A 15,391-nucleotide genomic window follows, 5' to 3' on the forward strand; every position below is an offset into this window, starting at 1 on the left:
CTCTGTTGGCTGAAGTGCTGGCTGAACTTGTTCTGAAAGTCCGCCCAGTCATATATGTGGTGGACCGGTAAACGATCGAACCATGCCCTGGCCGCTCCAACCAGAGTCATTTGGAACATATAACACCACGTGGGTTCCATCCAGTTACTGACGGTTGCCCCCGCAATGAATCTGTTCAAGTGGTCGTCTGGGTCAGATAGACCATCATAAGTGCCAATGTTAGACATTTGTTTGGCACTTCTCGGGGCGATTGCTTCCGCAATGTCCCTTGCAAACTTTGACTTTCCTGCATTTGTAGCAGTTGGCCTAAAGGTTTTTGAGAAGTCACGCGGGTTTCTCTCCGCATTTGTTGGTTTAAAAGCTTCCCCAAAATTCCTTTTTGGCTGGAAGTCCGTTTCCTTACGCTTCCCTTTCGCCTTATGGCGAGGGTTTGCGTCGGTATCGGATTCTTCTCTCTCCTCGTCTGAGTACTCGCACTCGCTGTTCATATTGAGCTGTTGGCGAGTACTGCCGAATTCGTCAGCCTGTTGAACTGAACGCAAGCGTTCATCCAATTCAGCTTGGAACTCTCTTTGACGTGCTTCGGCCCACGCCTTCACTTGATCTAGTGTTTGGCGAGGGGCCCTCGTTCGTTTTTCCAACTGGGCATCAGTGAACCCCAGTGGAATATTTACTGCACTTGCCCCGGCTTGGGTAGTCGGGGTAGTGTTCGTAAGATTTGTATAACCGCCGGTGTTTCCCCCAGTTGCTGGGGTTGTGGTTACCGGGGTTTCTTGGTCGGTTACTGGCCTTGGGACCGGAGTAACGTTAACCATTTCTTCAGAAATTTTGAAAAAACTAAATTAGTTCTAGCTTTTATGCACGGATGGCGCCAATGAAGAAACACTAAGTGAACCCACAGGCAGATTATAGATAATCTGGGGGTTAAGTAATGTTTCCCACGGATGAGGTCTAGCAGAGAAGGTTGTTCTTCTGGGGACCTGCAAAACAGACACCGTAAGCTCGTCACTGAGAAGGGGGGGGGGGTTCCTCCTTGTGACCACCCTCCGGCGTGAGAATCAGACTAGATTGCTCTGAATATAAGTGTATATTAAGAGATTGCTAGATAAGATTGAGATATCAGATGATGTCCTTACCATTCCAATGCGTTGGAGTATTTATAGCCGAAGGTAGGTTTCCAAGCAGGTACAGCCGGCTGAATAGTATTCCTGTTCTACCAACAGTGGACTACGCACAGGCCATGCTGGTTGGTGGATAGGTTACGGCCAACAGTAATAAGGTCGGCTGTATACTGTTCCACCAACTGTAGGCTGCGCACGTCCCATCATAAGGGTTGGTGAGTAGGCAGCGGCTAATAGTGACAAACAGTACTAGAGGGTGCTCCTCCATGTATTGTTGTCGGTGAGCTGTCACCCTGTGATTAGTTCATGGGCTGCTCTGGTCAAATTGTCTGTTCCGCCCATACCTTAGTAGGTATAGTACGAAAGACCTTCCAGAAGCATACGGACTGGCTCATCTAGGCGGGAGTATTCCCGCCTTGCTCAGTCCTTCATGTGACTACTGAAGTAACGAATGCCTTGTGCGTGTAGCCTTGCTGTTAGTGCGGGTAGCCTTCCCTGATGGCTTGTATCCGCAACTGCGGGAACAGGCGGGGTACTTCACCATTGGGAGGCTTTCCCTGCGGGTACAGCTGGCTTACTGCGCGTAAGGTTCTTTGAGCATGGTGGGTCCTGCTGGAGCAGTTGGTCATTGCGCAGACGTCCCTGTTCAAGGTGAGTCTTGCGGGTCCAACTGGACTCTGCTGGGACCTACCTCTTCATTTTCGAAGTAGGATCATCCCACACAAGAAGCAACACTCGCACGCCTTCATCCGACTTACTCTTAAGCAAATCGCCCAAAACACTCTCTCGCCTTTGCACCATACCGAACAAGTTGAACCTTATGAAAAATAGACCAACCCACGATATAAATCAACCGTCGTGCTTGCCTAATAGCGTCACAAATATCCCGCCAACAATCTTGTTGCACATACTTCAACCCGCGGTCAAGTTTCAAATTCGGTAGAGTATTATCAACATGTGCATCTTGATTAAGTTTAACTTTCCCACCTCTTCTAAGCGGAAAATAAGTCCCGGGTACGCCTTTAAACCGCTAGCGGGCCCCACACCGTCGCGGTAAATCACCATTTTATCCACTGGTGTATACTTTATTGACAAAGTTAATATTGCACCAGGTTTGCATACTTGACCACTTGCATTCAATATAGGAAATGTACCCTTTATTTCACCCTTTTCGACTAATGTTTCGGCTGGGATCCCGACCGCGCCTATAAGTTGTGACCCGACAACGTCACTATCTTTGGCAACAAACAACACTTCACTCGTGTTATGTGCTACTAAAACATTAAAATCCTGCATCCAAACGGGGTTTTCGCTATTGTTTATAACAAACGTTCGACCAATCACAGCGTTTGATACGGATATTGTCACGTACGGGTCACTCGTGCCCGATAAAGTGAACTTTTTATTAAATGCATCCATGTTAGGTAACTTATTGGCTTCTTTGATGCATATGTCTAAGGTACCATGTAGTAACACGGGTTTTAATGAGCTACCGGATGTGTTAAACGGGACGACTTGGACGCCTTGCGGATGTCGTGATCCTTCATCAGGTGAAGCAGCCATGTTTATAGCCAAATGATTTTTATTTTTTGTATAAGTTCACTTAGGCAAAGATTTGAAATTGTGACAATGGTTTGGTGGAATATGCGTGTTTAAAATACTTTAAATAGAGATGTGCCAGTAGAAAAGGTTAAAGTACGTTGTTTGCAATGCATATTGGCTACAAAACATTCAAATCCGGAATGTGGTGGATAGCAGGGGTGTGTGTGGGTCGGGTTGGTTTTGGGCTAAAACCGAAATATCGGTTTTTTGGGGTTCGGTCTCAGTTTTTTCAGTTTACTATTTAGGCTCAAAAATTTTGAGGCAAAAAAAGTTGGCGGAGAATAATTACTTTGGGGATTAAAATTTTTTTTGTTAATAATTAATTAATTCATACGGCTGATAAAAATTTTTGGGTTAAACTACATATTAAGATATTATAAATTACATAAATTTTTATATAAAAAGTCTATAAGTTCTGTTCAGTTTTTTTGGTTTTAGCTTCAAGCAAAAGTGAAAGCTAACTGAAAGTTCATTTTACAAAAACATAGCAAATCGTCGGTTTTTGTTAGGGGTGGTGTGCATGGTTCGGTTTCGGTCTAAAACCAAAACAAAACCGAAACTTCATACTTTGAATTTTGAAAAGCGTTTGGTTTTGGTTTTGGTTTCCTATTTGGGTTCAATTCGATTCAGTATTGGTTTTATCATTTGAGCTTTAAAATTTTGGATCAAAAATTAAATTTGGTACAAAATAATGAATTTGGGCCTAAATCACTTTTTTAATTATTAACTAAAGTTTTTGAGTTACTTAATTATTAAAATCTTTATAGAAATTTAAAAGTTAATAACCAATGAACATTTATAATTTCGGTTATGTTCAATCTTTTCGGTTTTTATTACATACAAAACAAAAACGAACTGTTTACAAAAAACACAAAACTAAACCGTCAGTTTTTGTTTTGGTTCGGTTTTCTCGGCTACATGCACACCTCTAGTTTTTGTTTTGTTTCAGATATTTCGGTTTGGTTTTTAAGTTCCGGTTATTTTTTCGGTTTCTTGCATATCATTGATGAATTATAAAAAAGGATAAAAATAAGTGGGACTGATTCTAGGTTTCTATCTACAATAATAATTGAGATGAATGTGCCACGGATTGGAATATTTTGGTTCGAATTTGAAGTGTATATTCTTGGTAGTATCTCAAAGAAACACGTGGCTCATGGTTATTGGTGGATGGAGATTATACGGTGCTAGAAACAAGGTTTTTATTCGGCACCAAATAAAAGACAAAAACAAGAATTCCTTAATGTCAACTGTCGTTTCACTTTCAATCCTTAAAAAAAGATATTTGTCTGATGCCCGGATGAGTTTTTTTTAGACGAGATCTTAACCGTTTAAAATGATTTTTGACGCTATAGGTCTAGCTCACCCAAAAATACAAATCGAGGAAACCCACAACTGTGAGGAAACTTCATTAAGTCAGGTTTCGAACTGAGACGTTAAAATTCCAGGACTTAATCATCACCCCTATGCTATTAAAGTATTGAACCAGAAGGTTAGCTGCTTTAAAGATAGTTGAAAAAGAAAATCATCAAATTATAACAATATGGTGCCAACTATCAAGTGTGTTTGAGGTTAAACATAAAAAGGTGATAGAAGCGGTGTTCTTGATAACAATTTGAAGATGTACAAACGATGACATGTTCAATAATCAGCATAGATCCAAATATGATGAAACAATAAAGGAGGATTCTTAGTTCAAGATGCGACATCATATATTAGTTTTGAAGAAGTTAATGGTCGGTAATTAGTATGCACTTAACATCACACATCGGTCGTACCTTTCTTTCATGATCACATGACACTCTTACGCTTAAAAGCGTATTCGTTGTTCCCTATTCAATCAAAAATATGTTTTATGTCATTAGTTATTAACTATTCCCTTTCTATTGTATTATCATATTTTGTTTTGTCGTTTAGACTCCAATACGACACCATTTTCTCTTTATAACAAAGAACATAGCATATTTTCCTTTTTCCACAAGTTCATAGGACATCTCACAAGGTCACTCAACGAGAATCGTCTAATTGGTGTTAAATTCTTTGTTGGAAATCTGATTTCAACAAATATTGAGCCTTTCTGTTTATTATAATTCTTGACACACATTACATAACCCTTACCATATATTTATATTAAATAACTTTATATAATGCAAACTCACATGAATATATCAAACATCTAATGACTTTGTAAACTGGCAACCTAAATGCTTTTAAATAAGATATGCTACAATGATAACCTAAACTAAGATACAACTACAAGCATTAAAGGATTTGTGTTGCGGAGGGGTTTCAAAGCCCCTATCGCCACTAGAAAACAGGGCTTCAAAACCCCTCTCCATAAAGCCTCGTTGTGACTTAAAGCCCATGTGTGTGTGTATGTACGCGTGCACGCATTTAAGTATGTGAGTGAGAGAGAGAGAAGCACATGGCCCCACCATTAATTTCCAATGCTGCACATGTAACATCTTGGGAATACCCTATTCAAGTTTGGGTTAAAAATGTCAAATTTAAAACTTAGAGGATTCAAAATGAAATTTCTGGTTTTCAAGACCCATCGCGCTATGCGATGGGAAGACAGAACGGATCATCGCGCTACGCGATGCAGATTCCCAGAAACAAAGAAAAAATGGGCGCCGCGCTACGCGATGGTCCAAGAGCAAGTAGGCATCGCGCTACGCGATAACCAGATAAGTTATCCAGTCCACGTGTCCAACCATGTGTCAACACGTGGCAGGACCTCATCAATTGCGGTGTCGTGCTACGAGATGGCCGAAGGGAAAGCACATCGCGCTACGCGATGATGTCCAAAACTTTGCCTATAAAAGGGAGCTACGGATTTGAAGCTCATTCATCCCACAATCACTTCCACAAACACACACTTAACATTGGAGAACATGCCAGGTTGCCGAGAAGTTCCGAGGTCCTGTTTCCTTGAATTTTCATGCGAGCGTCGAAGTTTTGACGTCCCGTAGATCAATTAAGCGAGTAGGAGCGAGGTTTTGCCAAACAAGCAATCATTCTGCCTTAGTACTAGCATTCTCGTACGTTCACTAAGGTGGGATCTAAGTTTAAGATATTTTCAATCATATTATAATAGCTTAGACTCAGTCAAGGCTATGGCCCTTAACCTTGGTTGATTTTCAAAGCATTCACAAACAGTTTTCAATAAACATTACTTTAATAAGGGTAATGTCATACAGAACTATATTTTGACGGGCATGTAGTAACCGGAAGGGGGGTATCATTAGTAGACTCTTCTTGCCTAAGGTAAGTAATTCGTACACACCTTAATCAACCGCGGGACCCGTTTACTTACCTTGAGAAGTTTGCCAACGTGATAGACTCTATTAGACCAAAGCATGCTATACCAAATGTAACACCCCGACCGATGGCGGATTATACATCGGGGCGCCACGTATTGTTTCATTACTCGTGACACTATTTGGGTGTCAATATTTAATAAATACATTTACCGCGCACGCGCAACACAATTTGTAAAGTAACATAAATCATAACATAAATCAAAATATTCAAATAACATAAACTTGTCTTGTTACATTTTAAACTAGGTCCAAAAGAAAAGAAAACATCCTATGTGTCCTCAAGCTTCCAGAGACAGCTACAGCAAACCTGAACATGTGTTAAAATAAAACGTCAACACTTGCGTGTCGGTGAGAAATCAAGTTTAATACATATAAATAGATAACAATATCTGCGCGCATCATGTGTATAACTGGTGTTCAACAAGGGTGTAATCAGATTGTGATCAAGCCTAATAGATCATAGCTCATAGTTCAACCCGTGCTCCCAATTGAGCACAAAAACAAGAAAACTGTGCAAGTGTAAACAAAAGAGAAATCATAAACGATAGTTCTCCCGTGTTCATCTAATGGATCCATGAAAACTGCGGAATAGGCCGACAAGACGGTTAATGATCCACACATACAAATAAACAGCCAAGTCTACGTCCATAACACATGGGGTTTTGCGCGACAAAAGTTTATAAACAAGTTTAAGACTCAAGTTTGTACGAACACATGAACATCCCAAAACATTAAAAATAAAAAGGGATTAGGTACGAGATTACTCACATGTAAACGGTGCGTTGAAAGGTAACGCAAGAACCAAACTGTCAACAAGCGAAGTTAACCTATAAATAGAGATTATTGGTTTAATGATTTGTTTTATGCCTTGAATATATGTTAGCATAGCAATATGTATCTTTAACAAATTATTATATATTATATATTACCGGAAATCTGGGCAGGACAAGGGAAAAGACGAAGGCAGAGAGAGTGGCGGCTGAGGAACAACGGCAGAGGGCAGGGAGAAGAGAGCAGAGGAGAGTTTAAGTGTTTGTGTGTGTAGTGTTAAATAACAAGAAAATAGTATTATATATAGGGAAACCCTAGGGAACACAATCCCCACAACAAACGAATAAGTAAAGAGATAAATTGAAATTTAATAAAAATCGAAAGATCGTGAATAAAACATGAAATCAAGTGCTGTGTATGCGCCAGCATATTTTATAAATATCGAGTAAATAACAATTAGCGCGCAAACATGAGATATTTCTCATGCGCGAGAAGGGACTCTTAGGTATTCTAGGTCGTTACGTCTAACCACCTATCCTAAAGTCACGGAGCTCTGATACCAATCTGATTACACCCTTGTTGAACACCAGTTATACACATGATGCGCGCAGATATTGTTATCTATTTATATGTATTAAACTTGATTTCTCACCGACACGCAAGTGTTGACGTTTTATTTTAACACATGTTCAGGTTTGCTTGCGTAATCTGAACTTGCAGTCTCGGGCATGCGTTCCGGAAATGACTGGGATCACCGCAGTTGTAGCACGACCTGGGTCGTGGATTAGGGTATGTTGGTTGTGGGTTCTGCAGGTAGGTTGGTGGTGTTTGCGCAATTGGGTTGGAGGGAAGGACTCTACAGTTTTCCGCATTGTGACCAGCGCGGCCACATCGGTGACAAAGTCGACACGGGACTTGAGTTGGATGGTGAAGTCTACAGGTTGGGCAAAAGGGTTGGTTTCCTGTGTAGGGTTTCTTAGTTGGCGGGGCAAGCAAGCTTAATTCGTGGAAGCGCGTCGCGTACTCGCGCGCTTCGCCACTGTACTGTTTCAGGTTCCAAAACTCTTCCTCCAGGCGCTTTACTTCGTTGGGAGGGCAGAATTCTCGCGTCAAGATTTCCTTGAATTCCCCCCAGAGCATGCTAGAAGCAGCCTCTGCGCCACGCGCATGAGCTACTCCGTTCCACCAAGTAAGCGCCCTTGATTCCAGGACACTGGAGGCATATAAGGTTCGTTTGTCTGGAGGGCATTGGGTATGGAGGAAAGTGTTTTCAATTTTCTCGAGCCACTGGAGCATTACGGTGGCTCCTTCAAGTCCGGTGAATTTCGGAGGGTTACCCGCATTGAAGGATTTAATATTGTATCCGGAGGGGTTGGTATTAGTTTGGTTTAAGGCTTGGGCTATTGCGGCGGCCATTTCCTGGGAACGTTGATGCCTGCGTCTGCGCGCGGCCTCTCTCCTCTGATAACGAGCTGATAGCGGAGGCATTCTATAAAAGTTTTAATTTTTTTTGTTAACATCTTGGTATGGGAAATCGTTTTATCGCAAAGTACATCGTCGTAAAGCTTGTTTCGCGGAGTTAATTGCTATCAAATTTGAAGTAAAATGCAAACTTAATACAGGTAATGAATTCGAATTGAAAATCGACAATTCATGTATCACCATGACTTTCCGAATTCCCAATTTAAAATATCGAGTAAATGAATGTTGGAGATTTGACAATTCATGTATCACCATGACTTTTCAAATCTTCAATTTAAAACATAAAGTTAATGGTAATTGTAAATCAACTATTTTTAACACATGTTCAGGTTTGCTGTAGCTGTCTCTGGAAGCTTGAGGACACATAGGATGTTTTCTTTTCTTTTGGACCTAGTTTAAAATGTAACAAGACAAGTTTATGTTATTTGAATATTTTGATTTATGTTATGATTTATGTTACTTTACAAATTGTGTTGCGCGTGCGCGGTAAATGTATTTATTAAATATTGACACCCAAATAGTGTCACGAGTAATGAAACAATACGTGGCGCCCCGATGTATAATCCGCCATCGGTCGGGGTGTTACACCAAACGTCACACAAATACAATCATGATTTCAAATACATTCACAAACATAATCAAGGTTAAAACCAGACTTAATGTCTGCAGTCTAAACAAGAAACACCATCGAGGTGATCTTTCAAAACCTATTTATTTATAAGTTAACAATCAGTCGCAATCAAGAAAGGTTTTCAAATCATTTACACCGGTGGTACAGGTGAATACGTTAAACCTTTACAAACAGTCAAAAGATATTTATACTCCATAAGATAGACAGATTGTTTGTCTTATAGAGTCAGTCAAACGTTTACATGAGATTGTTGGTGCATAGATGTCAGTAGTTCATATGTATAAAGTCTGTAATCGAGTCTGTAATATTGTTTATGTAATTGTTTGTTTAGAAGCGAAGTTGTTGACAAGTTCGCTTAGGCGAACTTGTTAACCAAGCGAAGTTGTTGACAAGTTCGCCTAGGCGAACTTGTTCAACGAGCGAAGTTATTGACAACTTCGCCTGAGGCGAAGTTGTCGTGTATTTAAGTAGTTTAACTGTTTACGGTTTAATAGTTAATCAGTTGGTCAGTTTGTGCTTTGGTTGATAGAGTTCAGTTACGTGTGAGTCTATTGACGTGAGTCTGTAAGTAACACGGTTCGAGTTATCAATATAACGTGAGTTTTGTTCGTATCGTGTGTACGTGTGTTTGTGTGATTATATTCTACGTCCGTAACGATCTACACAGGGATTCCGCACCTGTGTATATCGGGATATCTCGTGTGATCCGTCCAGGGAACCTACAGAGATTACGTGATCTCTAAAACGTTATAATACAAATTAGAGAATAAAAACAACTCAGACCGAATACATATTTGTCTGGATCCAAACATAACCGTTAAGCCTATACAGTCAACGGTTACATGGTCGCAGGCTAATGGTCATATATAGTTTCTCCGGTATGGGCTACGTGGCTCGGAGACTTGTGTGTGTGTAGGGCAGTGTTACAAATACCGGTATAGTAATATATCTGCTGAGCTTGTCAAGAAAACTATATTTGTTTATTATGATTTTATTTAAATGCTTTTAGAGTCATAACGATTCACTAGCACATAGCTGACATATTTTAATCCCACTTGCAGGTAATTAAGTTTGATGGTATATAGCAAGGATTAGAGTCGTCAAGAAGATAGAAGTTCGCACCGCATAATGGCTCAATTTTGTTATAAAATCCTTGTAATGTTAAAAACAATATTTTGTAAAACTTCAACTTGGGTATTTAATTCCCAAGTAAATTTTCAAAGTAAATTAATATTATATTAAACCTATAAGTCTTCCGCTAAAATTAAATTATAACTCTGAAACATTTACAAAACAGATACCAACTATTATTCACACTTCTAGGTCCTAAGTTGGGGTGTGACAGCACATCTTAAGTTTACCCCCCTTTTCATGTCGCCCCCAAAGATTCCCCAGCACGGTGTTTGAGGTTTCGAAGTCCCTCATACACCCTCTGATACAGCCCACAACACCCAACATTTTCTTGTTCTCTTGAGTCAAATGCCAAAAATGATCTCGCGGTTCTTATTTAAAATTACACGAACGTATATATAAAGTTTCACATAACAATCATATTTTTTTACCAAAAACAATTTATAGAACTAAAACATATATTCTTAGTTTAATATATTTTTACAAGATTTAGGTTTTATTTACTAAAGATCAACTTTTGTTATTTAAAGGTTTAGCCTTTGCTTTAATATATTAACTTTTTTTTTTTCTTTCTAGTGTAACTTCTTATTTGATATCTTTACATATCATAAATGAATTTATTTAAATTCATATGATGTCACATCATATGTTATATTAACAAATTTGATGTCAGATCATATGTTATATTAACAAATTTGTTAATATGATGTGACACTATACTTGCTATTTTCATTTAAAAGAATAATAGTTCTAGTGATAAAAATACACACATACTTTAAATCAACTAATTAAGTAAATTTTGAAAATTACAAACACTTTCAAATTAATAGAAAACTTAAATAACAGAAAACACGAATTAAAACAAAAGAGTTAAGAAAACGATCGTTCATATACAATTTTATAACTTATGTTTGTGATTTGGTTATGTTTATATATGCATATATGAAATTGAAGAACTAATGAAACTCTATTTAAGCTCAACTTTTGTTCTAACTTTTTATAAATAATAAAGAGTATCACCTTTTATTTTCCTTCTCATTTCTTTAACAAGTTTATTTGATCCAAATATGTATCTGTTTTCGGGCCAACTATACCCAAACACATTTTTGGTTTAATAAGATATAGTCTAATAATATCGTAATTAAAGTCTTAATTAATTAAATCACAAATCTTTAAAACTCTCTAGCCTTCTCCTTGCTCTAGACATACCTCCCCACAACCAAATCGAAAAGACCGAACCAAAAACGTTAACTAACGGCTCTAATCATGACATTAAACAAAGACGTGTTAGAAAATCAATCATATAAGCATTCGTTACGACTAGTTTTGCCCTCCATTGTTTCTGGTTGCAATATATTTCATATTAAACCTAATATCATATATCTGCGTCAACACATGCATATTTATATCTTTATATATATAAAAAGATTTCGTCATCCTTCTTCTTTCTTCTTCTTCTACCGCTTGCGCTTGGACTTGAGAGCCGTCATTGAGTTGGAGTTGCTATGCCAGTTTCTTTTCCTTTGATTGATAAACCAGTTGTTAATTTGCTTTAGTTGTAGCCCCGTCTCTTCCACCAGTTTCGCCTTATCATCTTCCTGTCAAAACAACCACATTATAAAATATATAAGGGCGTATATAACAAACAAAAATTACTCTATTATAAGCAGGGTGGGATCCGGTACAAATAGATACTAACGTGATAAGCATATAAATAACTAGAATAATTATAATAACACTTGAAAGTTTGTTACGCTATAGTTTTTCTTAACTAAAGTAATTATTATTACGCTAGAACAAAATTAAGTAGCATAATAAAATTTACACTAGGTCAAAAAACTAAAGCGTAATACCATATAATATTATAATCTAGTGTTAATATAATTACTCTAGTTACGTATATTTAATAGGTAAAATGGAATGGCTATAATTACAGTTGGGTAAGGCCATTTTGGATGTTGTTGCCACCAATCTTTCAAAACAGAAGTAGTATCCCCAGGTAATTTTCCGGCCCGTCTCTTTCGCAATATTTCCTCTCTTACATCCTCAATTTTTGACCTAAATCCCTGTAAACAAATATGGTTTAAATGCTTGTATAACTTATTTACTTACGAGTGAGTTAATCTGCGTTATGTTTTAACGCTATGTAACTTGTCAATGACACAAGGATTTAATAGTTAATGCCAACCTGTTTAAGTTCAATTTTTAATTCTTGACGGACTCTTTCCATAAGAGACCGTTCAGACTCGGTAGGAAGAAGAGGACCAAAGCCCATCATGTCATGGCTACCGTCAACACCACCCGGCTGATCCAATGAGAAATCCATTGGCATTTCATCCTCGTCATCCGACATTGTCGCTCCCGACCCTTCTCCAAGTGTTATTCCTAGATACAAATTAAATAAATCAAGTAATTAATTATATGCATAAATATTTAAATTCTTAAAACACATTATTGGCTCTAGATATATATGGTTTTTTAGGACATGAAGTACCAATGTATACTATACATATAAAAATAATATTGATTGTACTAGTCTCACCAATACTCAATACTCAGGGACAGTGGTTAGTGATAGGAAAATTTGTTCACATTCAACACATCTGACAGATCTTTAGTACTAAAAACTAAAAGATAATCTTTTTTATTTGTGGGAAATAATTTAATTACCATCCTTTGGTATAACTGCATGCAGTCAACTCTACCAGATAAATCTTTAAGTTGTAAAATATTTTGTAGTTATCTATAAATCAGTTATTCTTCATGGATATTAAGAAAACTAAAGATTAATAAAAGTTATACAGACATGCATAACCTTTATATTCTTTAGGTTTTTTTTTCTCTAAATAAACCTCCTCAATGTATCCTCACACAGAAATATTATAAATTCGATCATGAAATCATACAAAAAGTTAGGTTTTAAATTGCTGAATCTGTTCATTTGTAGTTTTGGAGTTAAATAATAAACCTACTATAAACAATTTGGTACCATGAAACTACCCTACCAATCATTATCTGGATTCTAATACTTAGAATAAAGAAAGGGGTTTTCTAGAGACACCCCCATTTTTGCTAGAGACACCCTCCCAATACGCCCCGTATAGAGCTATATAGGGCATATTGGGCCCCGTATAACCTCCCGTATAGCCATATACGGGACGTATTGGTGGGTGTATGGGTGTCTGTAGTAGGACCCAAAGAAATAACCTTAAAAAATATTTCTTTATCACCTTCTAAAAATATGAAAATTATTTAAAAATGATAATTCAAATGATACTATTATTAAACATATTCTACTTTGGTGACACATAAATATTCCTAAGACTAAGCCCAACAAACATTAAAAAACTTTCTACTATATTATATACTATTTTATATTATATTTGCTTAAAATAATTTAAAAAAATATCGGTGGTTAGGTGCTGTTGGTTTTGTTGTCACTCTTTGTTCCAATGTTTCCTTCATCAACCAACTAGCTCAACCTTCCTTCTACTCCTAACTATATATGAATTAAAAAGCCATATAAAAAAATATAAAAATCAATCAATTGTCACCAAAATAAGAATAACAACAACAAATTCAATGAACCTCCCCACATTGCACCCACCCTATAATTTTCATTTTATTTACTTCTTATTTCTATTTTTTAATATATTTTCATCAAAGTAGTAACCTTGAAATATGTATCTTTTTTCATCAAAGTTTACTTTTCACAAGTAAAGAATTAGTACTTCACAGAACCCAAATCAAAACAGTCATCAAAACATATATATAATATATTATATATTATATATGTACAGAGAGAGGTATATACCAGTGAGGGCTTGTAAATTGTGTTCAATCTCACGGCAGGCCATGACAGCCTCAACAGCATGAACTCTAACATGTTGTTGAAGTTGTTCTTTGAATGAACATAAAACAACCAAATACTGTGCCTGTTCATAATATTATTATTTAACTAATTAATCACCAGAAATATAAATATAAAGCAAGTTTTTGTGTTAAAAAAGTTTAGCATGCGATTGCAAGTTTTCTACACCACCACCATTGATTTCACACCATCAAACGACCGTTAACAAAATACTGAGGTGATCGTTTTGACCAAGAAAGTCAAACTTTAAACATTATTGGTCTAACGACTGTTTGAACAATATTCGAATGGCCATTCTAACCATAGATGGATCAAACTTTGACAATAATTGCTTAGAACGAGTGTTTAGCCAATATCTAGACAACTATTCTGGACGATACGCGGCCAAACTTGAAATTTTTTTGTTAAAATGGTTGTCCGACTCTCAGACAATCATTTTGATAAAAATGATAAAAACTTTGAAAATAATTGGTCAGAACGGCCGTTGACGGTATTCGAACGATCATTCTAAGTCTAACCAAAAGAAGTCAAATTTTGAAAATTATCGGTAAGAATAAGAAATTAAGAACAAGCCAATTAGTCAATATTCATACGAACATCGAACTTTTTTTTTTTGCCAAAAAAGTCGACCGACTTCTTATTGATGAAAGAAAAAGCCTAACTATTAGTCAAAATAGCCGATTAGCAATATGCATATGACTAACTGTTCTGATGATAGATGGTCTTGAATTTTCGATTTTTTTTAGTTAAAACTTGTCCGACCTTTATCCAGACAGCCGTGTATAAACAAACACCCCACAAGAATAAACCAAAAGGCTAAAATCTTGAAACATAAAGATCAAAAACACATACCAAGAAGTGATCAAGTTCTTGGCGATCATGTGGTGACAGAGGCTGACTATGATGGTCTGCGATGTATGACCGGAGAACATTATGCGATTGCGATAACTGCGCATCGATAAGCGGCAGCTGGTCTATAGGAGTAGCAACCCGGAGACAAGCTACATGAGCCGAAAGCAGCTGCTCATAAAGCGGATGGTTTGCTATCTCTGCCTTGATGTTTCGGGTGATCTGATCACCCGAAGCATCACTAAAAGACCCTCCAATTCCTCCACTACCACCACCCATCATGCCTAACCCTTGTTCTTGCATTGTTGATAATAATAAGACTATAACAATAATATTGTTATTATTATTAGTGTTCTACTTCAAAGATATTATTTTCTTAGTTTCTCTCTCTGGAAATTGAAATGTGGGAGTGGGTTGAGATCATGTGAAGAAAAGGGTTTGCTAGGGTTGGAGTTAGGGTGGGGTGGGGGGTGGGGGTTGAGGGCCACTTACTTTGAAGATAGGTGGCAGCTGGTTTGATGCATATGGCAGTCTTTCTCTCACTAGAAATTGTAGAGAGAGAGGGAAAAAGAAGGGTATGATTGCAGATCTTTTGTAAGAGAGAGAGAGA

The 15,391-nt window shown here is 37.5% G+C and overlaps 1 protein-coding gene across 1 annotated transcript; it reads right to left on the reverse strand.

The window, feature by feature from the left end:
• Positions 1-11,464: 11,464 nt before the first annotated feature.
• Positions 11,465-15,084, reverse strand: LOC143572333 (homeobox protein knotted-1-like 7). Its single transcript, XM_077057524.1, has 5 exons — positions 14,785-15,084; positions 13,876-13,996; positions 12,250-12,446; positions 11,996-12,127; positions 11,465-11,659 (listed from the first exon to the last, which is right to left on the reverse strand). Exons 1-5 carry the CDS (start codon positions 15,082-15,084, stop codon positions 11,519-11,521), a joined length of 891 nt encoding a protein of 296 aa, XP_076913639.1. The 3' UTR covers positions 11,465-11,518.
• Between the last annotated feature and the right edge of the window lie 307 nt (positions 15,085-15,391).

This window comes from Bidens hawaiensis, unplaced genomic scaffold (genome assembly GCF_021521415.1).
Source record: "Bidens hawaiensis isolate Kalapana, Puna unplaced genomic scaffold, B.hawaiensis_p1.1 tig00025808_1, whole genome shotgun sequence".
Lineage (NCBI taxonomy): Eukaryota > Viridiplantae > Streptophyta > Magnoliopsida > Asterales > Asteraceae > Bidens > Bidens hawaiensis.